At 40.9% G+C, this 25,955-nt stretch overlaps 1 protein-coding gene across 2 annotated transcripts in view; it reads left to right on the forward strand.

The window, feature by feature from the left end:
• The window catches only part of DBT (dihydrolipoamide branched chain transacylase E2), a 39,350-nt gene continuing 14,002 nt past the window's right edge, over positions 608 to 25,955 (forward strand). The window contains exons 1-5 of one of the 2 annotated variants that reach the window (XM_003481505.4): positions 608 to 761; positions 11,046 to 11,169; positions 13,585 to 13,660; positions 17,718 to 17,899; positions 24,829 to 24,950. In XM_003481505.4, coding sequence (XP_003481553.2) covers positions 711 to 761; positions 11,046 to 11,169; positions 13,585 to 13,660; positions 17,718 to 17,899; positions 24,829 to 24,950 — 555 coding nt within the window. In that variant the 5' untranslated portion in view covers positions 608 to 710. Of the gene's footprint in view, positions 973 to 11,045; positions 11,170 to 13,584; positions 13,661 to 17,717; positions 17,900 to 24,828; positions 24,951 to 25,955 lie in introns of both variants that reach the window. The other variant, XM_013997349.2, reaches the window with a different exon arrangement.

A 25,955-nucleotide genomic window follows, 5' to 3' on the forward strand; every position in this document is an offset into this window, starting at 1 on the left:
CCTGTGTTGGGTAGCAACATCGTGCAGCATTATCCCAGAAGGAGAGGTAACCTCGATGACGTTTATCTCAAACCTGGTAGTCTTGTTCATCTTCCATGAAAAAAAAATCTAAAAGCCAATTTCAGTAACCAAGAACTTTCAATGAAGTGAGAAATGCCAGGCATTAGGAAGTATTCCAGCATAGACTTGACTCCACCATGGGTACAGACCCTTGCTACAGAGTACAGTACCGTCTCCTGTAACCAAGGTGGTTATATTAACAAGCTGAAGGAATGTTTCTGTTTTGTTTTGTTTTTTTTCCTTCCTACTTATCCTGCAGATCTTACTTCAACCTAAATTTCTCCAGGTGAATACCCTTCATGTTTCTTTAACATACTCTATTTCCTCCGTTACTTGGACCGAAAAGACGATCGTGAGGGCACATTACTTACACAGCAGTGCTTTACTCAGAAGCGTCACGGAAATTAAATTTGCACTGCCCTCCTCCCCACTTGGCTCCCCTCCCCCAGGCTCTTTCCCTCTCCGCAGGGCGCCCCGCCCCCTCTGGGGTTATTCTCAGCCCCGCCCCGCTCCCTGGTTGGCTCTTGGGTGGGAGGCTCGTTCCTTCGCTCTCCACCCGAGGCTTGGGGGAGGCGCGTTTTCCGGCTCCGGATAGGTCCCCGCCGGGGCAGCTCGTCCAACCCCGGAGCAGTTGTCATTTCCGGAGTAAGATGGCTGCAGCGCGTGTGCTGAGGACCTGGAGCCGCAATGCTGGGCGGCTGGTAAGCAGGTTGGGCAGATCTGAGGTCGGGAAGATGTGGTTGTCCGGCGTCACCTGGGGGAGGTGTGTTAACTTTGTCCTCCGAGTGCCTCGCGTGCAGGTCTCGCGTGATGGAAAGGTGGAGGGATGTGTGCACAACGAAGGGCAGCGAAGGTGGCGAGCCAACCTGGCTGGAGACCCAGTTTCTCTCCTTACCTGCGTGCGCTTCTGAGGTAACCCGGTCTTCCTCCCGCTCCATCTGAACCCCAAAGCCCAGCTCGACTTTGGCCCAGTAGCCATTCACTGAGCACCCTCTGGGTACCGGGCACTGGAGGTACGGAGATATACTATATTCATTCAGCATTTATTGAGCATCTCTTTGTCCCGGACGCTGGTAATTACGACTCCTGCCCTCGAGGAATTTACAGTCCAGAGGAGGAGACTGGGCAAGGAAACAACTCCTTAAGTCCTTGCTTGAGCAGCGGAGAGGTTCAAGCTTTGTTCTTTGGGCTTATACTTGCCTCCTACATCTGCACCGGTATCTTTCCAAACTTTTGTATCACCAGAGTTACCATTCATCACTATTTCCCCTTCTTGTCTCCCCTTTGACACAGTTCCCTTTGCTGAGATGAAACTGTTAACATCCCTGTAAGCATAGTGTTTCGTCCTATTTGCATAGCGTTTATCGTCCTGAGTCCACTCTTTTGGATTTTTCTACAGTGTTCGACCCCTGACGTTACAAAACCTTTCAAGAGCCTGCTATGTAGCAGGTACAGTGCTAGGAATTGGGGATGCAAATGTGAATAAGACTAGACTGAACTCTACCCTCTCAGTTTAATTACAGCCGTGCTGTCTGGCACAGGGCAGAGAGAGAAGGATATTAAACAAGCAATTACAGCACAGCACGAAAAGATGAGGCAAATGCCCAGAAAATACTGTGAGATTTGAAATTTGTGAAAACTAAGTAGGAGGTAACCAGAAGAAAGCCTGCCTTCTTTTGAAAGCTCTTCATCCTTGTTTTCTCTGACACCAACTTCCCGATATTACTCTTCCCACATCTTTGAACACTTGATCCCAACCTCCTCCTTTTTCCCTGCCTAACTGGTAAATATTGGTGTTTCTAAAGGTTCTGACTTGGCAGTCTGTATTTCATGCACGTCCTGGGTTACCTCATCCAGTTCTTTGATTTAAGTTGCCATTTATATGCTGATGATTCCTGAAGTTCCCATCTCTGAGCCAGCTCTACTCCAGACCTATCATATGTCTTACTCTCCTGGAAATCTTCAAATTGAATGTGTATTAGGTGTTTGTCAGCTATTAAGTAATAAACCCAATCAATATGTACATGTGTATACAAATAAGTACCTGTGTTAAGTACCTGTGTATACAAAACACCTGACAGGTGGCACCTGGCACTGATTAAATGGTTCATCCTTATCAGGGTTCTTATTTCATCAGTTCATTTGGCCTTTCTCTCAGGATCACGGGACGGCTGCTATAACTATGTGTTCAAAGAAAGAAAGAAAGTGTTGAAACACTGAGACTCACTGGCTAGAACTGTGTTACAGGGGAGCTTGGAAGGGCTAGTCTTGAGCCATCTCACAGTGTTTGCTCTAAGGCCTCCAAGCCGCATTAGACCCTAGGCTCTGTAACTAAACCCTCAAACCTGGTTCTCTTGATTCTAGCCTGGAAGTCTCTCAAAAATCTAGTCCCTGGAGTTCCCGTCGTGGCGCAGTGGTTAACGAATCCGACTAGGAACCATGAGGTTGCGGGTTCGGTCCCTGCCCTTGCTCAGTGGGTTAATGATCCGGCGTTGCCGTGAGCTGTGGTGTAGGTTGCAGACGCGGCTCGGATCCCACGTTGCTGTGGCTGTGGTGTAGGCCGGTGGCTACAGCTCCAATTCGACCCCTAGCCTGGGAACCTCCATATGCCGCGGGAGCGGCCCAAAAAGACAAAAAAAAAAAAAAAAATCTAGTCCCTGTCTCCAATTACAGATAATCCCTAGATCTTCCTAAACTGGGCTTCTACCTCTTATCTTGTGCCTTGCCAACTCATTCTCCATAGTGTTGCCAGAGTGATCTTATGGTGTAAGACATGCATTTGAGAATGTCATTACCTTGCTTAAAACTGATTTCAGCAAAATCCTTAGAATTCAGATGACTGTGAAGCAATTTATGAGCAATTTCCAATCTCTCAGGCCTCATTCCTTGCTAAAACTCACCCGCTCAACCCTGACACTGATGCTTTACTATCAGCCCACACTAATAACTACACCAGAAGTATATTGAACAATTTCAGTTACTTGAACACAGACTGTTCTCTCCCTCTCTGAACTCCAAACCTCTGCACATGCATTTCCTCTGGTTTAAAGACTTGCCTTAATCCTCTAACAGTCTTATCTGCAACACATCTCACCTATGGGTGACTCCTTCTCATCCCTTAGATCTTACTTCAAGTTCACTTTCTACAGGTAGGGTCCCTCCTTATGTTTTCTTAACACTGTCTCTCCCATTTTAACACTGTTGTAATCGCCAGGGTTATTTTTACTTTTTACAGTATGGACTGTTCCTTCCATAAGGGAAGGAATCACATGAATTTTGTTCTCTAAGTGCCTGGTACATAGTATGTACTCGATAAACATTTGTTGAACAACTCAGTAATAAGTCTTCTTTTTTCATCTGTTGTAAAAATTATAAGCAACAAGAGGTCTTATCACCTATAGTGAATTATTAAGAAACGCTTATGTTGTGTTTATACTCCATATGACATCATGCATTTGACTCTTGATTAATTTACCCTATCATCTTGAATTTTTCTATTTTGACTGTCTTCCTCCAGTAAAGTGTAAGAAATTTGAATTCAGAGACTCTATTCTGTATCTTATTTAGCTTTGAATTCCCAAGTGCAAGCAATCCTGTCTTAAGTTGTGCTCAGCAACTGCCTGTTGAATTATTACTAATTTATTTCCTTATTATATGAATCTGCTAAACCTTCTTTTCATTGCTTTCTATTTTTTGTGTTGCTTGTAAAAGAAGAAAAATGAATTCAGAAAAAAAAATGCCTTTCCTACTTTTTTCTTCGCCCTTCTGTTTTTAAGCTTTTTTTTTTTTTTTTTTTTTTTTTTTTTTTTTTTTTTTTTTGTCTTTTTGCCTTTTCTAGGGCCGCTCCTGCATCACATGGAGGTTCCCAGGCTAGGGGTCGAATAGCATCTCTGACCCATACCACAGCTCACGGCAACGCCAATCTTTAACCCACTGAGCAAGGCCAGGGATCGAATCTGCAAACTCGTGGTTCCTAGTGGATTCGTTAACCATTGAGCCACGATGGGAACTCCCATTTTTAAGCTTCTATTTTCCTTTTTATCCTCTTATTTGGCAGCTTTGCTAATGTGTTTTAACATTGTCCTGATAGCCATTCAGTCCCTGTTTATCACATAATGCCTATTGCATTTGTGTTGCTTGTTTTCTTTTTTCCACTCAATCACCTCAGCCAGGAAGGAGCCTACCATTTTACACCTCACATACAATAATAGTGTCTTAACTTTGCCCTCTCTCCAGGCTTTACCTGTTGTAGTCTAATTATTAAAAAAAAATATACAACTAGATTAATTTCTTAATCCTTGTTCTTTAATAACCCATAATGTGTGAGTTCAAGCTCCTTATGCTGATCTTTATAGTCATCAGCAGTTTGGTCCTTGAACTCCTTCCTCTGCCCCCTTTGAGAAATTTGATCAAGCCAAATCAGGTTACCCACTGCCCTAGGACACATGCTAACCAAGTTCTTGCTTCAGTACCTTTGTTTAGTGTTTCCTCTGCTATAAAAGTGTACTGCTTTTCTTTATTTACTTATACCTGTTATGCAAGGCCCAGCTTAAATCTTTCTTCAGGAAGCCTTCCTAGGTCAAGTCAATCTTTAAAAAAATCTCTATGTAAACTTTTTTTTTTTTAAGAGTTGTACCTGCAGCACATGGAAGTTCCCAGGCTGGGGGTCAAATTGGAGCTGCAGCTGCCAGCCTGCACCAGCAATGTGGGATCCAAACCTCATCTGTGACCAATACCACACAACAGCTCAGGGCAATGCCGGTTCCTTAAACTGTTGAGCAAGGCCAGGGATCAAATGCGCACCCTTATGGATATTAGTTGGATGTGTCTCCGCTGTGCCAGGGTGGGAACTCCTACATAAACTTCTTTAACACTTGTTATTTGTGTTTATTACAAGAACTTTGAGCATACCTGCCCATGTATGAGAGAGGAGAATACGTGGTATGTGTGTGTCTTTGTTGTCTCAACTAGGTTGGAAAGTCCTAGAGAACAGAGATTATTTCTCCTAATTTGTAGTCATGTGGTGTGATAGAATGAGTCTGGATTTTGGAATCAAATTTACTTGTCATCAGAGCTGAGTTTTGCCATTCTTTTGCTGTGTGATCTTGGACAAATTACTTTCCCTTTCTGATCTTTAGTCTCTGAGTTGTTAAAGAGGGCTAATGTGCCTATTCTAAAAAGTAACTGAGGTAAAAAGAAGATGCAGGGGGTAGGGAAGAAAACAAAATGATGAAAGAACATGTAAATCAATTGTAATGGAAAAAATAAAACCTTAAAAAATTAAATAAGAGAAAGGGAATGCTAAAAAAAAAAAAAAGATGCATTCCAGATGCATGACCTTTAAAGTACCCAGAGCATAGTAGGTTCTCAATACATGTTAAGTTTGATAGTTTTTGCCTCCTTTAACCCATTAATAGTTTTGCAATAAGTTAGGTTGTTGAAGATAGAATCTTCTAGTAGTTTAATTTTCTTTCAAAGGGTTTAAAAATATGAACCCATTTAAGTTATATTGAGGTGAATCTGTATAACTCAGCACTTTCATTTACAGTCCCTAAATTGTGTAATGTCTGAGGCAACAGAGATTGATTTATTCCTTTGATTCTGTTGTTGACCAAGAGCCCAGTTTTTGAGAGTTAAAGGAGAAACGAAAAACAGACAAAATGGGGGTGTTTAGGAAAGAGAACTTTTTCATTTCCTGCTAAGTTTTAAGCTATCAATTTTAGTTATTTTAGTTAGGCTTTATATTCATAGCCTGCATGTTGTTGTTAATAAGAATATAATATAGAGATTATACAGATTAATTGCTTTGGGAGTTCCTGCTGTGGCTCGTAGGTGAATGATCTGGCATTGTCTCTGTGGTGGCACAGGTTCAATCCCTGGCCTAGTGCAGTGAGTTAAGGATCTGGCATTGCTGCAGCTATGGTGTAATTTGTAGCTGTGGCTTGAATTTGGTCCTTGGCCTAGGCCTGGGAACTTCCAGGTGCTGCAGGTATAGCCAAAAAAGAAACAAAAGAAAAAAAAAAAAAAAAGATTAGTTGCTTTAATGAGTTCCCTGGTGGTTTACTGGATTAAGGATCTGACATTTTCACTGCTGCTGCTGTGCCATGGATTTAGTCCGTGGCCTAGGAACTTCTGTGTGCCACAGGTGCAGCCAAAAAAAAGATTAGTTCCTTTAAAGCTAAAATGTACAATTGAAGATTATTCATGTTTTAGGAACGGGTTCTTTACTTTTTCTTTGCCTTCAGAAATCCAGTAACAGCCTGGAAATTAAAGTGAAAAATTAGGAGTTCCTGTCATGGCTCAGTGGAAACGAATCTGACTAGTATCCATGAGGACGCAGGTTCAATCCCTGGCCTCACTCAGTGGATTAAGAATCCGGCATTGCCATGAGCTGTGGTGAAGTTCACAGATGCAGCTCAGATCTGGCATTGCTGTGGCTGTGGTGTAGGCCAGCGGCTACAACTCTGATTCAACCCCTAGCCTGGGAACTTCATGCAGGCTCAGCCCTAAAAAAAATAAAATGAAAGATTACATAAGAATTTAAATGTGGAAGTTCCCGTCGTGGTGAAGTGGTTAACGAATCCAACTAGGAACCATGAAGTTGTGGGTTCGATCCCTGGCCTCGCTCAATGGGCTAAGGATCTGGTGTTGCCGTGAGCTGTGGTGTAGGTCGCAGATGCAGCTTGGATCCCGAGTTGCTGTGGCTGTGGTGTAGGCCGGTGGCTACAGCTCCAATTTGACCCCTAGCCTGGAAACCTCCATATGCCATGGGAGCAGCCCAAGAAATGGCAAAAAAAGAGACAAAAATAAATAAGTAAATAAAAGAATTTAAATGTATTATTCTTGTCAGTAAACCAAGTATTTGGTTTTTATATTTTATTAGCTGTAAGAAAAATAACAAAATTCTAGTTCATAAATATGTATTATAACATGACTATAATACACAATATGTATAAATTAAATTTTAGGGGCTAATCACCACTAAAGTACATGATAATATATGGTAATTTTTTAAGTAAAAGTAACTCCTACATTAATGAAAAATTTCAAATACATACCAGTATCCTCAGCTATACTAAGAAAATTAGAAATTTCTGTAGTTTATGTCTAAAAATGTGATGTTCATCAGGCTTTAATAAATTGAAATTGAAGATGACACAAATAGAAAAATGTACCATGTTCTTGGAAGAATCAATATAGTTAAAATGACTACTTCCCAAGGCAATCTATAGAATCATTGCAATTCCTATCAAAATACCAATGGCATTTTTCACAGAACTAGAACAAATAATTTTAAAATTTATGTGGAAACACAAAAGACCCCCAGTAGCCAAAACAATCTTGAGAAAGAAAAATAGAGCTGGAAAAGTCTATGCTCCCTGACTTTTGACTATACTGCAAAGCTAGAGTCATCAAAACAGTACAGTAGTGGCATAAAAACAGACACATAGACCAATAGAGCAGGATAGAGAGACCAGAAATAAACCCACACAGTTACAGTTAATTAATCTACAACAAAACAAGAATATGCAGTGGAGAAATGAGTCTCTTGATTAAGTGGTGCTGAGAAAATTGAACAGCTACATGTGAGAGGATGAAATTAAAGTATTTTAACACCATACACAAAAATAAATTCAGAGTGGATTAAAGATCTAAATGAAAGGCCGGAGGCGTTCCTGCTGTGGTACAGTGGCTTAAGAATCCTACTGTAAAATGAGGGAGTTCCCGTTGTGGCACAGTGGTTAACAAATCTGACCAGGAACCATGAGGTTGCGGGTTCGGTCTCTGCCCTTGCTTAGTGGGTTAAGGATCTGGCGTTGCCGTGAGCTGTGGTGTAGGTTGCAGACGCGGCTCAAATCCCGAGTTGCTGTGGCTCTGGCATAGGCCAGCGGCTATAGCTCCAATTGGACCCCTAGCCTGGGAACCTCCGTATGCTTCGGAAGCGGCCCAAAGAAATAGCAAAAAGACAAAAAAAAAAAAGAATCCTACTGTAAAATGAAAGAGAAAAAAAACAATAAAACAAAAAAATCAATCCTACTCTATCAGTTCCAGTCACTGTGAGGAATGGGTTTGATCCCTGGCAGGGGCAGTGTGTTCATTAAATGATCCAGTGTTGCTGCAACTGTGGTTTGGATCTGATCCCTAGCCTGGGAACTTCATCTGCTGTGGGATGGCCAAAGAAGGGAAAAAAAAGTAAAGGAAATAGAAACGAATGGGACCTAATTAAACTTAAAAGCTTTTACAAAACAAAGGAGACTATAAACAAAATGAGAAGACAGCTTTCTGAATAAGAGAAAATATTTTCGGAGTTCCCGTCATGGCTCAGTGGTTAACGAATCTGACTAGGAACCATGAGGTTGCGGGTTCGATCCCTGGCCTTGCTCAGTGGGTTAAGGATCCAGTGTTGCCGTGAGCTGTGGTGTGGGTTGCAGACGTGGCTTGGATCCCGTGTTGCTGTTGCTCTGGCGTAGGCTGGCGGCTACAGCTCCAATTTGACCCCTAGTCTGGGAATCTCCATGTGCCGCAGAAGCGGCCCTAGAAAAGACAAAAAAGAGAGAAAATATTTGCAAATGATATGACAAATAAGGAATTACTATCCAGCATTTATAAACAGCTCATACAACTCAATATCAAAAAAACAAACAAACAAACAAAAAAAAAAAACAAAAACAAAACGAACTGCAATTAAAAATTGGACAGAAGAGGGAGTTCCCATTATGGCTCAGCAGTAACGAACCTGACTAATAGCCATGAAGATGCAGGTTCATTCCCTGGCCTTGCTCAGTGGGTTAAGGATCCGATGTTGCTGTGAGCTGTGGTGTAGGTCACAGACGAGGCTTGGATCCCAAGTTACTGTGGCAGTGGTGTAGGCCAGCAGCAGTTCTGACTTGACCCCTACCCTGGGAACTTCATATGCCACAGGTGAGGCCCTAAAAAGCAAAAAAGTGGGAGGGGGTAACATTTTTCCAAAGAAGAAATGCAGGTGGCCATAGGCACATGAAAAGATGCTAACATTGCTAATCATCAGGGAAATACAAATTAAAACCACAATGAAATATCACCACACACTTGTCAGAATGGTTATCATCAGGAAGAAGATAAATAACAAATATTGGTGAGGATGTGGAAAAAAGGGGCCCTTGGTCCACTATGAGTGGGAAGATAAGTAGATGTAGCCATTTTGGGAAACAGTATGAAGGTCTCTCAAAAAAACTAAAAATAGACCTCCCATATGACCCAGCAGTTCCACTCCTGGGTACATATCCAAAACAAAATACTAATTGGAAAAGATAAATGCACCCCAATGTCATAGCAGTATTATTTACAATTTCCAAGATATGGAAGCTCCCTACATGCCCATTAACTTATGTAATGATCAAGAAGATCTGAGCTTTGATATTATCAGCTGTGAGAAGTTCTAGTTCATAAATATATATTATAGCATGACTATAATATATATTATAACTATATATGTATATATACAGTGGAGTACTACTTAGCCATAAAAAAGGAATTTTGCCATTTGCAGCTACATGGATAGACTTGAAAAGCATTATCCTAAGTAAAATAAGTCAGAGAAATAAAAATGCTGTATGGTATCACTCATGTATGAAATCTTAAAAAGAAAAAAAAAGGCGGGGGGAGAGTTCTCTTGTGGTGCAGCAAAGATCCAGCATTGTCTCTGCAGCAGCTCAGGTTGCTGCTGTGATGTGGGTTAGATCCCTGGCCCAGGAATTTCCACATGCAATGGGCACAGCCAAAAAAATTTTTTTTAATTAAAAAACCCCAAGAGGAGTTCCCGTCATGTCACAACAGAAGTGAGTCCGACTAGGAACCATGAGGTTGCAGGTTCGATCCCTGGCCTTGCTCAGTGGGTTAAGGGCCCAGCATTGCCGTGAGCTGTGGTGTAGGTCGAAGACACGGCTCTGCCCTAGTGATTCTGTGGCTGTGGTGAGGCTGGCAGCTACAGCTCCAGTTTGACCCCTAGCCTGGGAACCTCCATATGCCTCGGGTGTGGCCTTAAAAAGACAAAAGACAAAAAAAAAAGTGTGATGTAGTTAATCAGGCATTAATAACATTGAAAAGTTAACTTTCAAAATAAAATAGTCTGCCTTTCAGATACTTAGGTTTTGATATATCAAATGAAATAACCTTCAGTCCTACTTATTTCTATAATGTATTTTATTATTTTAAGATTTTATGTAAAGTAGTTAAATCTAAAGTCATCTATAAAGTGCAATAAGAAAACCTTTAAGTATAGTATTGCATATGTTTTTCATGGTCTTTAGATGTCAGTTTTGAACTCTTTTTTTTTTTTTTTTTTTTTGTCTTTTTGCCATTTCTTGGGCCGCTCCTGCGGCATATGGAGGTTCCCAGGCTAGGGGTCCAATCGGAGCTGTAGCTGCCAGCCTACGCCAGAGCCACAGCAACAGGGGATCCGAGCCGCGTCTGCAACCTACACCACAGCTCACGGCAACGCCAGATCCTTTAGCCCACTGAGCAAGGGCAGGGATCGAACCCGCAATCTCATGGTTCCTAGTCGGATTCGTTAACCACTGCGCCACGACGGGAACTCCAGTTTTGAATTCTTTAGTTGTTTTATTTTAAGAAGTCTTTAATGACTCAAGTATAACTACAAGCTGATGTGTTTATACAGAATACATTGTGAAAATTTTTTACTTTTCCTAGAGAATTTTAGGCTACGATCATAATCTGACTCTAAGGATACAGTTTTACTAAACAAAAGAACAACAAAATATTCTCTGTGCTGGAGCTAGAATTCCTTTGATTTGTTGACCAGAAATACATCAGAAACTTGTCATTGCTGCCAGTGTCCTGATTTCAGCCTACATAACTTTATATTATTTTTATTGTGATAGTGATTGTTCTGTTTTTAGAATAGACTTGAGATTCAGTGTATATGTAAAGTCAAGCCATTAAGGTCATTTATAAAAGCTTTTACTTTGTTGTTCGCTCCTCTCTAGATTTGTGTCCGCTACTTTCAAACAAGCGGTAATGTTCATGTTTTAAAGCCAAAATATGTTTGTTCCTTTGGTGCTCCTTCATTCAAGTATAGTCATCCTCATCATTTGCTGAAAACAAGTGCTGGTAAGTATGATCTCAAAATAGCCTGTAGGACATAACGTTCTGTGTCTTATTCAGCACTTGAAGACTTAATGTGAAAAAAAAGCTGACCTTTTACTTCTAGCCTGGCCCTCCTTGCTCTCCCCACATCTATCCAATTCTCTGTTTTTTTTTTTTTTTTTTGGCTCCCCTTCTCCTACTCCTCTTTCATATAATACTTTATCTTCACAGTGTTAGGAACCGGTTCTTTCGGCCTTCTTTTTTTTTTTTTGTCTTCTACGGCCGCACCTGCAGCATATGGAGGTTCCCAGGCTAGGGATCCAATCGGAGCTGTAGCCGCCAGCCTACGCCAGAGCCACAGCAACTTGGGATCCGAGCCGTGACTGCGACCTACACCCCAGCTCATAGCAACACCGGATCCTTAACCCACTGAGCGAGGCCAGGGATCGAACCTACAACCTCATGGTTCCTAGTCGGATTCATTAGCCACTGAGCCATGACAGGAACTCCCACTACTCTTTAATTAATTTTTGGCTTTTTAGGTCCGCACCTGCGGCATATGGCGGTTCCTAGGCTACAAGCTGAATCAGAGCTGTAGCCACTGGCCTACACCAGAGCCATAGCAATACCAGATCAGCTGCGTCTGTGACCTATGCCCCAGCTCATGGCAATGCCAGATCTTTAACCCACTGAGTGAGGCCAGGGATCAAACCCACAATCTCATGGTTCCTAGTCGGATTTGTTTCCCATGCACCACAACAGGAACTCCAGTATTTCTTAGCTACTGATTTCGTATTTTTTAAAGAAAATGTTCCTACCTCATTGGCTTATGTATGTTATAAAACAGTTTTGATTAATAGCAGTTTAAAGACAGAGGAGCACTTTTCAATCAGTTCAAAGCCATTTGCTAATTTGGAAAACTGAGAGGATCCGTACGTACTTTCTGTTGCCTAGAAATACTTTCTGTCTTAGGAATAATTACTGTAAAGTATCATTGGCATCTAACTCTCATGAAAAGGGTGTAGACATTTGAAAAGGAGTGAAAAATGGGAAGAGTGAAAAAATGCCAGTTAGGTATCTGGCATTATCCCTGCTATGGCTGAAGTTGCTGCTGTGGCTCAGGATCCATCCCTTCGATCCCTTGCCCAGTAATTTCCACATGCTGAGGGCACGGCCAAGAAGAAAAAAATTGGGAAGGGAAAGAAAAGACTAAAATGTAATTATAAGTTGGCAGAACATAGTTTGGGCAAATCTTCTAGATATGGATCTGCCTGATCTTTAGGCACTAAGAATGAGATGAGTTATATGAAGGCAAAAGTGTTTTAAGAGTCAGTCATTAATGTTTATTATTGTTTCATAACATAAAACCAGGAGATCCAACTGAATCTCCCTTCGTACAATATCTTGTTCTATTTTTGTTTATTGCTATTGTTGCAAAATCTCATTTGTTTTCTTGTTTTTTAGGGCCGAAGCAGAGGCATATGGAAGTTCCCAGGCTAGGGGTCAAATCAGAGCTGTAGCTGCCAGCCTGTGCCACAGCCACAGCAACACAGGATCCGAGTCACATCTGTGACCTTCACCACAGCTCATGGCAACACTAGATCCTCGACCCACTGAGTAAGGCCAGGGATTGAACCTGCATCCTCATAGATACTAGTCGAATTTATTTCCACTGCGCCACAACGAGAACTCCCAAAGTCTCATTTGTTGCAAGGGCCTTCTATACCCTTTAAAAGAACATTGTTTTGGAAGACAGAAAATGTCAGTTTTGGGAGTTCTCTTGTGGTGCATTGCATTAAGAATCTGGCAAATCTTGGGAGTTCCCATCGTGGCGCAGTGGTTAACGAATCCGACTAGGAACCATGAGGTTTCGGGTTCGGTCCCTGGCCTTGCTCAGTGGGTTAAGGATCCGGCATTGCCGTGAGCTGTGGTGTGGCTTGCAGACGCGGCTCAGATCCCATGTTGCTGTGACTCTGGTGTAGGCCGGTGGCTACACCTCTGATTTGACCCCTAGCCTGGGAACCTCCATATGCCACGGGAGCGGCCCAAGAAATAGCAAAAAAAAGGCAAAAAAAAAAAAAAAGAATCTGGCAAATCTGGTGTTACCACTGCAGCAGCTTGGATCACTGCTGTGCAAGGGTTCTGTCCCTGGCCTAGGAACTTTCACATGTTGAGAGTGAGGCCAGAGGAAAAAAAAGGAAAAATGTCAGTTCTGTGGCAATATCAATAGGTCTGTGTCACTGAACAATTTATATAAATCTTGGATGGTTATGAATGAGGGTTATGCTTTTAAATATTATAAAATACTTTTTTAAATGTATAAAATGGGATGATTTCTGCCTCTGCTTGAGAATATTTTCTAATTTTAGATGTCAAAGCCTCTGTCTATTAACACTATATTACATATTTAATGAGATCATTTCTCTCTTGTCTTGGAAGTTTTACAGGGACAGATCGTTCAGTTCAAACTCTCAGACATCGGAGAAGGGATTAGAGAAGTAACTGTTAAAGAATGGTAAGTTATTATGGGGAAAAAAAAAATTTTTTTTTTTTTTCATTTTAGGGTGCCACCTGCAGTGTATGGAAGTCCCTGGCTAGGAGCTGAATCAGAGCCACAGTTTCCATCCACCCTATGCCATAGCCACAGCAATGCCAGATCCAAGCCACATCCACAACTTGTGCTGCAGCCTGCAGCAACACTGGATCCTTAACCTGTTCAGTGAGGCCTGGGATCAAACCCACATCTTTATGGATACTAGTTGGGTTCTTAACCCGCTGAACCACAACAGGGCTCCAAAAAAAATTTAGGTAAGTATAAAAATAATTTGAATAAAAATAGAAATCTATTTAAATTGAGAAACCTCCTTCTGTTACATATAATGGTCTTTTTTTTTTTTTTGTCTTTTTAGGGCCACATCCCTGGCATATGGAGGTTCCCAGGCTAGGGGTTGAATTGGAGGCTTAGCCACTGGCCTACACCCCAGCCACAGCAATGCCAGATCCAAGCTGCATCTGCAACCTACAGCACAGCTCATGGCAATACTGAGCAAGGTCAAGGATCAAACTTGAGTCCTCATGGATACTAGTTGGGTTTGTTAACCACAGAGTCACAATGGGAACTCCTTATAATGATCTTTTTTTTGGTCTTTTTTGGCATTTCTAGGGCCACTCCTGCAGTATATGGAGGTTCCCAGGCTAGGGGTCTAATCAGAGCTGTAGCCACCGGCCTACGCCACAGCCACAGCAACGCCAGATCCAAGCCACGTCTGCAACCTACACCACAGCTGACAGCAACGCCAGATCCTTAACCCACTGAGCAAGGCCAGGGATCGAACCCACAACCTCATGGTTCCTAGTCGGATTCGTTAACCACTGCGCCACGACGGGCACTCCAATTGATCTTTTTTAAAGCAACAAGATAAACTTTGTTTATGTTGTCAGTATTCTATCGACACAGTTGCTTATGCATCATGGCATTTTTATTTGATGTAATTTGTTAAGCATCATCTTTTCCTCTTTTTTTAAAAAAAATGTTTCATTGTCCACCCCTCACTTCAGTTTAAAGAGAGAAATTAGCCTCTAAAAGACTTTAAATTGATGTGACTGTGTGTTCTGAAAAGCAGTTAATGTATGAACTTAGAGCTTCTTCCCAAATTACTTTAAAGTCATCATGTTGGGGGAAAAACTGTAATTGCAATGTATACATGTAAGGATAACCTGACCCCCTTGCTGTACAGTGGGAAAATTAAAAAAATAAATAAATAAATAAATAAATAAAGTCATCATGTAGTCAAAGCTTTCTTTACTGAAAATGACTTCAGGAAGATTGCAGGTACATTTGGCTCACCATTACCTGACAGTGTACCTATATTTTTAGAATATATTAAAGGCAAGATTCAAAAAATAATTTTTCTGGAATTCCCTGGTGGCTCAGTGGTTTAGGATCCAGTGTTGTCACTGCTGTGGCTTGAGTCACTGCTGCAGTGCAGGTTCAATCCCTGGCCCAGGAACTTCTGCATGCCTGGGTATGGCCAAAAAAATTTTTTTTCAAAAAGGTTAAAAAAATGTTTTAAAAAATGTTTAAAAAAAAACCTCAAAACATGAAACAAACAAAAGACCTCTATTTAGTTATTTATTTATCTGTTTAGTTATCTGCCTCTACCCTTTTTCTTCCTTTCCCATTTTCTGGAAAACACTTCTGTGTCCTAAACAAATTTTTAAAGGTTTCTATAAGTAGCAGTTAAGGTGAGTCAGTAGATTTTCTCCAATAGTTTTATACTGTTAAAGATCCTTTTAAGGCATTCCTTTTGTGGCTCAGCAGTAACGAACCCACTAGTATCCATGAGGATGTGGGTTTGATCTTTGGCCTCACTCAGTGGGTTAAGGACCCAGCATTGCCATGAGCTATGGCATAGGTCATAGATGCGGCTCGGATCCTGCATTGCTGTGGCTGTGGTGCAGGCTAACACCTGCAGTTCTGATCTATATGCCAAAGATTCAGCCCTAAAAAGAAAAAAGAAACGAAAAAAAGTACACCAGAATGGAGAAAGGAATTCGAATTAAAGACATTGTCATTAAAAAAAGAACAGAGGGGTTCCCGTCGTGGCACAGCAGAAATGAATCCGACTAGGAACCATGAAGTTGTGGGTTCGATCCCTGGCCTTGCTCAGTGGGTTAAAGGATCTGGCGTTGCTGTGGTGTAGGTTGCAGACTTGGGCTTAGATCCCATGTTGCTGTGGCTCTGGCATAGGCTGGCAGCTACAGCTCTGATTAGACCCCTGGCCTGGGAACCTCCATATGCCTCGGGAACGGCCCTAAAAAGACAAAAGACAAAAAAGAAAAAGAAAAGAAAAGAAGATTATTTTAGGAATCTGATTCAGGAGTTCCTGTTATGACTCAGTGGTTAACAAATCTGACCAGCATCCATGATGATGCAGGTTTGATCCCTGGCCTTGCTCAGTGGGTTAAGGATCTGGCATTGCCATAAGCTGTGGTGTAGGTGGCAGACTTGGCTCAGATCTGGCATTGCTTTGGCTGTGGTATGGACTGGCAGCTGTAGCTCCAATTCGACCCCTAGCCTGGGGACCTCCATATGCCTTAGGTGTGGCCCTAAAAAGCAAAAAAAAAAAAAAAAAAACAAGAGAGAGAGAATCTGATTTAGTCATCTGAGCATTGTTTCTCTGCAGGTCTCATAATTGCTGTGTAGGTTAGAAGAGAACTGTCATAGGACAGATGTACCTTACAGCTGTATCTCTGTCATTGTGAGATCAAGGAAAGAGCAGTGTACCTCAAATCAAAGAGCCTGACTCTGAAACTTACTAGCCATTTTAGAAACAAAGACTAAGAACTCAAACTAAAAGGATATGTATTGAGAATATCAAATTTTTGACAATTCTAGAAATAATAGTCATCCCTTAAAGTTTGATAAAGGCCAAGACAGTAAAAGAAAAATAACACTTTTAAAATATGATTTTAGACTTTCTTCCAAGAAATTGATTAGGCAGAAAACCTCACAGTTTAATTCAATTTTTGGATTAGTTCCCCTAGTGGTGCAGTGGGTTAAGAATCAGGCTTGTATCTGTGGAGGTGCCAGCTTGATCCCAGGCCCGGCATAGTGGGTTAAGGACCCAGTGTTGCTGCAGATGTGGCATAGACCAGCAGCTCCTTGCTTGGATTCAGTCCCTGCCCCAGGAACTTCATATGCCATGGGTGCAGCTGAAAAAGAAAAAAAGATCTATGAACATTTTATTAGTAGTAGTAATATTATTATTTGGCCACCCCATGACATATGGAGTTCCCAGGCCAGGGATCAGATCTAAGCCATAGCTGTGACCCACACTGTAGCAACGCCAGATCCTCAACCCACTGAGCTGAGGATTGAAACTGTGTCCCAGCACTTCCAAGACGCCGCCAATCCCACTGTGCCACAATGGGAACTCCTGAATTCTTTTCTCAATTGTCGGTTTTGCTTGTTTTTTGTTTTGGCCACATCCATGGCATGCAGAAATTCCTGGGCCAGCACAGCAGCAACCCAAGCCACAGCAGTAACAATGCTGAATCTTTAACCCACTGAACCTCCAGGGACCTCCTAAAATTGTTTTTAAAAATGTTATAGTTCTTGGAGTTCCTGTCGTGGCGCAGTGGTTAAGGAATCCAATTAGGAACCATGAGGTTGCGGGTTCGATCCCTGCCCTTGCTCAGTGGGTTAAGGATCCGGCGTTGCCGTGAGCTGTGGGGTAGGTCACAGACATGGCTCAGATCCCGCGTTGCTGTGGCTCTGGCGTAGGCTGGCAGCTACAGCTCCGATTTGACCGCTAGCCTGGGAACCTCTGTATGCCGCGGGAGCGGCCCAAGAAATGGCAAAAAGACCAAAAAAAAAAAAGGTTATAATTCTTGGAGACATATCAAAGAGGCTTCAGGAGCCATTGTAGTCTTTTCTGAAACATTCTTTGATGTACCCTCTGGACCAAATGAGGGGCTGGATGGATACTGATCTAACTCAGTGTGGCATTTATATTAGAATGATTTGCCTTATTGTTTTTGTGTAAAAGTGTCCTATGTCTTTTTCTTAGGTATGTAAAAGAAGGAGATACAGTGTCTCAGTTTGATAGCATCTGTGAAGTTCAAAGTGATAAAGCTTCTGTTACTATCACTAGTCGTTACGATGGAGTCATTAAAAAACTGTATTACAATCTAGACGATACTGCTTATGTGGGAAAGCCATTAGTAGATATAGAAACGGAAGCCTTAAAAGGTACTGTATATGTATATTCCTCTATTTTGCCAAATCGATTACTGCTGTCTGTCTTTTTGTCATTGGATACCAATTGAAAGTAGTGTTTACTTTTGATAACTTAAAAGTATTTGATTTGGTGTTTAGAAGCTGAAATTGGGAAAATGGAAAAGGTAGTCTGTGATACATGATTATCTTTTAACCAGTTATCCTGTTAAAAACATGTACAGAAATACTTCATTTATGTGGAGGCCTACCTTCGGGAAACTTTGGTATTCAAAGTAGCAACAAGCTGTCTTGGGAATTAAAGGTTCAGGCTTTGAACACTGCATCACTAGTTAAAATCACTAGTTAAATCTCACGTAATGGGATTGCTCCATTTGCCACTGATACAAAACCAAAACACTCACTGGTGATGGTGTGAAGGCCAAACTTCTTGGAGAGAAGTAAAAAAGATAAGTAAGGAAAAGCCGAATGAGAAGCAAAGAGACTGGCCTTCAGAAACAGCAGCAACCATGAACTTATAAGCAGTAGATGTCCTGACAAAAGGGAATTCATTATGAGAATGTTAGGAATATTAAAACAGTGTGTTGTCCCTAAGGTAGCAAATAGCTGACTATGTCAGAAGTTCCTGAAATATAAAAGTTATGTGACACATACACCAAAGTTACGTCATCTAGGAAGTTTTGATGTAGGTGGAATATAATTCTGTGATACAACCCTAAACTGGCAATCTGTCTGGAAGTGCTGAGATGAAGACATTTCAGTAGTGTAATTCAAAACTCTATGAGTCTGAATTACAGTGGCTGGCTGACTCTTAGTCCTACAGGCTATATGATAATATAGTACTGATAGCATAATCACACTTAATATTTTGTTTATCCTTTTCGTGATGAATTCCGGTTTAGCAGATGAAGAAACTAAACCTGACCTAGAAAGGTTGTATGATTTGCCCAAAGACAGTGACAGAGCCAAATTTATTTATTTATTTTTTTTGTCTTTTTTATTTTTATTTTTTTTGCTATTTCTTTGGGCCGCTCCGGCGGCATATGGAGGCTCCCAGGCTAGGGGTCTAATCGGAGCTGTAGTCTCTGGCCTACGCCAGAGCCACAGCAACTTGGGATCCGAGTCGAGTCTGCAACCTACACCACAGCTCACAGCAACGCTAACCCACTGAGCAAGGGCAGGGACCGAACCCGCAACCTCATGGTTCCTAGTCGGATTCGTTAGCCACTGCGCCACGACGGGAACTCTGACAGAGCCAAATTTAGAACTTAGATGTCCTGAGACTTTGTCCAGAATATTTTCCATGATAACATGTTGCCTCCAGAACCTAGAAGATAACTTATTGAAGCTTTCTTATTATTTACAAATTGAAATTAGTTAATATTATAAAGATTATATCAAAGCTAATCCATGTCTCAGTACAGTTGTATAGCTGTCTTCTATAAAGTCAGTTTTAAGAGTGTTGCCAATAGGGGTTCTCTTGTGGATCCAGCATTGTTACTGCAGCAGATTGGGACCATTCCCTGGCCTGGAAACTTCCATATACTGCCAAGGGGGCAGCCAAAATATAAAAAACAAAAAGTATTGCCATGCCCTGAGTCCTCTTTACAGCTAACCTGGCTTTCTCTAACTTCTATTTTATTTTATTTTATTTATTTATTTTGTCTTTTTGCTATTTCTTTGGGCCGCTCCCGAGGCATATGGAGGTTCCCAGGCTAGGGTTCGAATTGGAACTGTAGCCCCCGGCCTACACCAGAGCCACAGCAACGCAGGATCCGAGCCGCGTCTGCAACCTACACCACAGCTCACGGCAACGCCGGATCGTTAACCCACTGAGCAAGGGCAGGGACCGAACCCGCAACCTCGTGGTTCCTAGTCGGATTCGCTAACCACTGCGCCATGACGGGAACTCCTATTTTATTTTTAAATTTTTTATCTATTTTTTGTCTTTTAGGACTGCACCCACAGATTATGGAGGTTCCTAGGCTAGGGATCAAATCAGAGCTGCAACTGCTGGCCTACACCACAGCCATAGCAATGCCAGATCCAGCTGCATCTACAATCTACACCGCAGCTCATGGCAACGCTGGATCTTTAACCCACTGAGTGAGGCCAGGGATTGAACCTGCATCTTCACGGATACTAATCAGATTCATTTCTGCTGAGCCATGAAGGGAACTCCTCTAACCTCTGTTTTAAGAAGTCAGATGACTCCTCACTTTCCTAAACAACTAAAGCTTTTCCACCAAAACTTCTGAAAACCATTTAAGGAGAGTCATTTTAATTTTATTATTTTTAGTTGGTTTTCTTTTAAGCTATATATTTTACTCCCTCTTAAAATGAAGCTATTGAGTATAACCTAAAATATTTTATGATTATGCATTGACGTGTGAATAAACATTCACTGTTCTGGGAACAATGCAGTTCTGAATCTGATTTTTTGATTTATCAGCCTGCTTCTTAGCAGAGTCATTGTGCCAAGCTATCACTCTCCTTCCTAACTTTCTGGAAACACGGATAACCAAGTTTGTTAAGAAATAGGTGCTGAAAAGAGAAAATAGAATCTAATTGAGAGTTGAAGTGCCTTTTCTCTGGAGAAAGTGTATGGTTTTGCTGAGACAGTGTGACAACTAATTTAGATGTTTTGGGCCTGAAGCTGTGTACAAGGTTAAATTGCTGAGTGACCACCAGGCAAGTGGAGAGTTACTATACCTAATTAGCCCTAATTGAGTCTGGCCCCCATGGGGAAGCAATAAAGAAAGAGAGGGAAGGGGAGTTCCAGTCCTGGCTCAGCAGTTAATGAGCCCGACTAGCATCCATAAGGACTCAGTTTGATCCCTGGCCTTGCTCAGTGGGTTAAGGATCCCCAGTTGCTGTGAGCTGTGGTGTAGGTCGAAGATGCGTCTTGGATCTGGCGTTGCTGTGGCCTAGGCTGGCTGCTACACCTCTGATTGGACCCCTAACCTGGGAACCTCCATATGCTGCAGGTGCGGTCCTAAAAGACCAAAAGACCAAAAAAAGAAAAAGGAAAGAAAGAGGGGTAGGGAATACAATGTTGTAGAATACTTTATAAAACTAACATAATTCTGCCATTGTATTGCATTTACCTTTATCATCGATGTTTGTCATTGATTGAATGTATTCTTTGTGCTATTGCTATATTTGTATTATCTCATTAAATCAAATAGAATGTTATACATATTTGACACCTGTAACATGAGACCCACACAAGTATAATAAGTTGCGGGGAGTTCCCGTCGTGGCGCAGTGGTTAACAAATCCGATGAGGAACCATGAGGTTGCAGGTTTGGTCCCTGCCCTTGCTCAGTGGGTTAACGATCCGGCGTTGCCGTGAGCTGTGGTGTAGGTCACAGATGAGGCTCGGATCCCAAGTTGCTGTGGCTCTGGTGTAGGCCAGTGGCTACAGCTCTGATTAGACCCCTAGCCTGGGAACCTCCATATACTGCAGGAGTGGCCCTAGAAATGCCAAAAGAGACAAAAAAAAAAAAAAAAAAAAAAGTATAATAAGTTGCCACATAGCTAGTAATTGGTGGAGCTGCAGTTTGACCCCAGCTCTATTTAATTTTAAAACACATGTTCCCAACTGCTTTGTTACACTGCAAATTCTATTCAGAGACTATGGGTATTAGCTCCATTTTGCCTCTAGAACACTGAGACTAAATTTCTAACACTGTATATATGCATATTTAGAAAATTCTACTGTAACAACACAAGTTGGATGTCTTATAGAGTTTATGGTATTAAAATGTTTGCTAGGATAATACAGAATTTTAGAGTTAAGTGGTTTGTTCATAAAACCTTTCCAACAACATAGCATATCATTTAGTTAAGTTACACTCGATAGCATAAATTGCATAGCACAAAGCCTGGGCATAGTAAGTGCTCGGTTAACAGTAGCTATGACCTTATTTTGTACAGCTAATTATAGATTGAATTAGCTGCTTCAATAATTTGAGGTGAAAAAGAATGCAATGAAATCTCATTAGTTTAGGTGTCATTCTCAATTTATGATCTTTTGGGCAAAAGTGAAAATAAGGTTACATTTGTGCTATGAAGAAAGGTCTTCCTGAGCAATTTTGCGGGAGGGAAAAGTTGAAGCTTCTTATGAAAACAAACTTTTATCGCTTCTTGGTCTTTTGGCTAAGATCAAGTGAATACAAACTATTTCAAAAACCCTGGAGAGCTTTGGTATTTCAAAAAGAATTTCCATTGCAATTTCACAGTTTTAATATTTTTATTAATTCAAATTACTATTTTATGTAATCTGAAAAAATAGTTTTTATGTAATCTGACAGAATAGTTTATTATAAATCTGCTTCACATGATGAGTTCCATCAATACTAAATTGACAGTCTTCATGATAAAAAATGCTTATTTTTATCATGCTAGATTTTTTGTTTTTTTCCTAAAATTTAATGAAGGCTTTAAAAACTGTATCTAACTCCACTCCTGAAGGAATAAAATCCCACATGTTAAAATGTAGGCTGGAACCATGAAAATCACATCAATGGGAGAGTCATGAAGTTTTAGTTTAGTCTTAACTCCACCCCCTTAGAGTCTGTCTCTATGTTGGGAAAAAATCAAGAAATCTGCCCTGCATTCTTCTAACATTGTTGTGATCTTCAAAGGAGAAAATAAATATATGAGTTTACTTTATATAAGCATATAAAGACACTTAGAAAATTACCTAAAATGCTATTTATCAAGGTGGTATTTTAGAATTATAAGCTTTCTCAGACTTCCCATCGTGGTTGAGCAAAACGAATCTGACAGCATCCATGAGGATGCAGGTTTGATCCCTGGCCTCGTTCAGTGGGTTAAGGATCCAGCATTTCCATGAGCTGTGGTGCAGGTCACAGACATGGCTCAGATCCTGTGTTGTTGTGGCTGTGGATATGGTATAGGCTGGCAGCTGCAGCTCTAATTTGACCCCTAGCCTGGGAATCTCCATATGCTGCAGCTGCAGGCCTAAAAATACAAAAAAAAAAAAAAAAAAAAGAGCTTTCTTCCAACAATTACATGCCTACTACAAATCATGTATGAGTGACTTGCAAGTCTTTGTTTTATTACCTAATATTTACACCAAAGTTGTTCTAAAAGGCAGCCCTACTTGGTGATGTATCAAAATGTTTTCCAGAAAGGTAAGTAGCAATAAATTACACAATTTTTGGAACTATTGTATACTAACTTGAATATAATATATTTGGGCATTTATGCATTTCTCTTATTGCCACAAATACGCATTATTCAAGTAAATATTTGGGATTCCTACAATTGAATGCCCTTGGTTTTTCTCTGGGTCTTAGTTCCTAATGCTAATCTTTCTTACTAGTTTCTTCAATAACTTTAACAGATGTGGAGAATACACGGGACTTCTCAAAAATGCAACAGAATTATGCTTTGAACAGTTGGGGTTGTATTCCAGCTTACTTGACCAGAAAGAAAATTTACTAGGGCCATGAATGAAAGGAAACAGCACAAACTGAATCAGTCCTAGGATTGAATCCCAACTCTTCACAGTTTATTAGGTGTATGATACTGGGCCAATCCTTTCATCTCTCAAGGCTCGCTCGCGCTCTCTTTTTTTTTTTTTGGCCGCACCTGTGGCATGTGGAAGTTCCTAGGCTAAGGATCAAACCTGTGCCATAGCAGTGACCCCAGCCACTGCAGTGATGATGCCAGACCCTTAACCCACTGTGCCACAAGAGAACTCCCAAGCCTCAATTTTTAAAATCTCTAATGGGAATAATAACACCTATCTTGCACAGTTGGGGTGAGTATTAAGATACTGCTTATCTAGTGCAGTGTGTGACATATACTAGATGCTTGTGGGAAGAAAAAATAATTTTCCCTCTACTGTCTGAGTTCTTAGCTGAGACTCCTGTAATTAAAGATCAATTAACAAGAGGAAAACAAACATGTATTAGTATGCAGACCTCATATATAACTGGAAGACATCCAGGAAAAAAAAATGAGTAACTCAAAGAGGTGGTTTTAGAATTAAGGTTTAAATACCATCTTAATAGGGAAAGGAATGTAGGCCTCTTAGGGGAGAGTAAATGATTTTTAGGAAAGATAAATTGGCTCTTAGAAAAAGGTATAGGAGGTATGACAGTTTGTGACAAAAGTTTGGGTGTGTTGCTGATTTCTGTTCCTTTCTCTTATGATAAGAGTCAAACTTCCCTGGTGGATGAAACTCCTGCAGAGAAAGTGTATGATTGAGTTCCTTTTGGAAGATGTCTTTAGGCACCCCAGAGAAAGTAAGCCTCTCTGCACTTGCTGTTTTTCAGGTGATGACAACTCAAAATAATCAGTACACCAAAGTGGCATATTTTCAGATGGCATGTCCTGAACTCCTACAATCATATTTTTTTTAATTAAAAAAAAAAAAAGAAATATTTATTTTCTTCTTAGGACTGTGGCACATGGAAGTTCCCAGGTTAGAGGTTGAATCAGAGCTGCAGCTGCAGCTGCCAGCCTACACCACAGCCACAATAATACCAGATCCTTAACCCACTGAGTGAGGCCAGGGATTGAGCTCGCGTCCTCATGGATATTAGTCAGGTTTTTAACCTGTTGAGCCACAACGGGAACTCCAAGAAAAAACTTAAATGCTATGTTATCTTAGGAAAGCATTCAAGATTGTCACAGATTTTACATGACTTTTCATGTAATTTATCTTGCATTCGATTCATTTCATGCCGTATATATATCACAGTGCCAGGTACCAGTATACCCCACCTTGCTCACTCCATACCTATTGGTTTTTCCATTTTAAAGCTGTATTCTGTCCTGAAGTAGCTCATCTATTATGCTTTTTGACTATAAATTTTCAGTTAAATTTATTTATATATTTTAAGACACTAATCTTGTTGTTGTTTTACTATTTTCAACTAAAGAGTACAATTTTGCCTTGTTACCAGATTCAGAAGAAGATGTTGTTGAAACTCCTGCTGTGTCCCATGATGAACATACACACCAAGAGATAAAGGGCCACAAAACACTGGCAACTCCAGCAGTTCGTCGCCTTGCAATGGAAAACAATGTGAGTTTTACTTAATATTTAAGTATGAGCTCGCATACACTTTTATCTATGAAAAATTGCCCAGGTATGCCATGATGAGATAGCTGGAGTTGGGATTAAAGAAAACATGAAAATGTCTGTTACTGAAACATGATAGTTGCATGAATGTCCTCACAAGAAATTAGAAGAAAATTGTGAACTTTTTATTCCTATTAATTGAAGTGTGGTTTTATTATTCCTTCTGGGAGCCTAATAACAGTCAGGACTGCTGTTTCTTTAGCACATATAAATACTAGTGTCTTAAGTCAGGTGCTCTAGAAGCACAGCTTGAGACAGGGATGCGAGAACATGTGCTTGAATGATCGAGTGATCACCTTGACTAGGAATGAGTAGGGAAGGGAAGGAAAATGGGCCAGGCAAGGATGTGACCTCAACCATCTGCCACATCTCAGGGAGGTGGGGAAAACCACAGAATTGTACTGACCTGAGTCAAGGAGCCAACCTTTTGTGTTCTCTCTTACCACCTTTTTTGTTTGTTTGTTTTTGCTTTTTTTTTTTTTTTGCTTTTTAGGGTGGCACCCATGGCATATGGAAGTTCCCAGGCTAGGGATCTAATTGGAAATGCAGTTGCTGGCCTACACCACAGCCACGGCAACACTGGATCCTTAACCCACCGATGGAGGCCAGAGATTGAACCCCTGTCTTCATGAATACTAATTGGGTTCTTAACCCACTGAGCCATGATGGGAACTCCTGTGTCTTTTTATCAAATTGAATTAAATTTAATGAGAATGTTTTATCTCTGTAACCAGCATAGGCAGTGATTAAATAAAGCCAGATCACATGTTTCCAAAAAGTATCATGAGTACCTACTGAGAAGTGAAATTCTATCATCTACTGTTTATTCCATAGAAAGCATTAATGTAAGTTAAGTATTTGACCCTTAACTTGGGCTGAGAAAATCCCATTCCAAATATGCCTCAATAAAGTTAATGTCAGTGTTTTGTATTCATCTTTCTAAAACAG

Source organism: Sus scrofa, chromosome 4 (genome assembly GCF_000003025.6).
Source record: "Sus scrofa isolate TJ Tabasco breed Duroc chromosome 4, Sscrofa11.1, whole genome shotgun sequence".
Lineage (NCBI taxonomy): Eukaryota > Metazoa > Chordata > Mammalia > Artiodactyla > Suidae > Sus > Sus scrofa.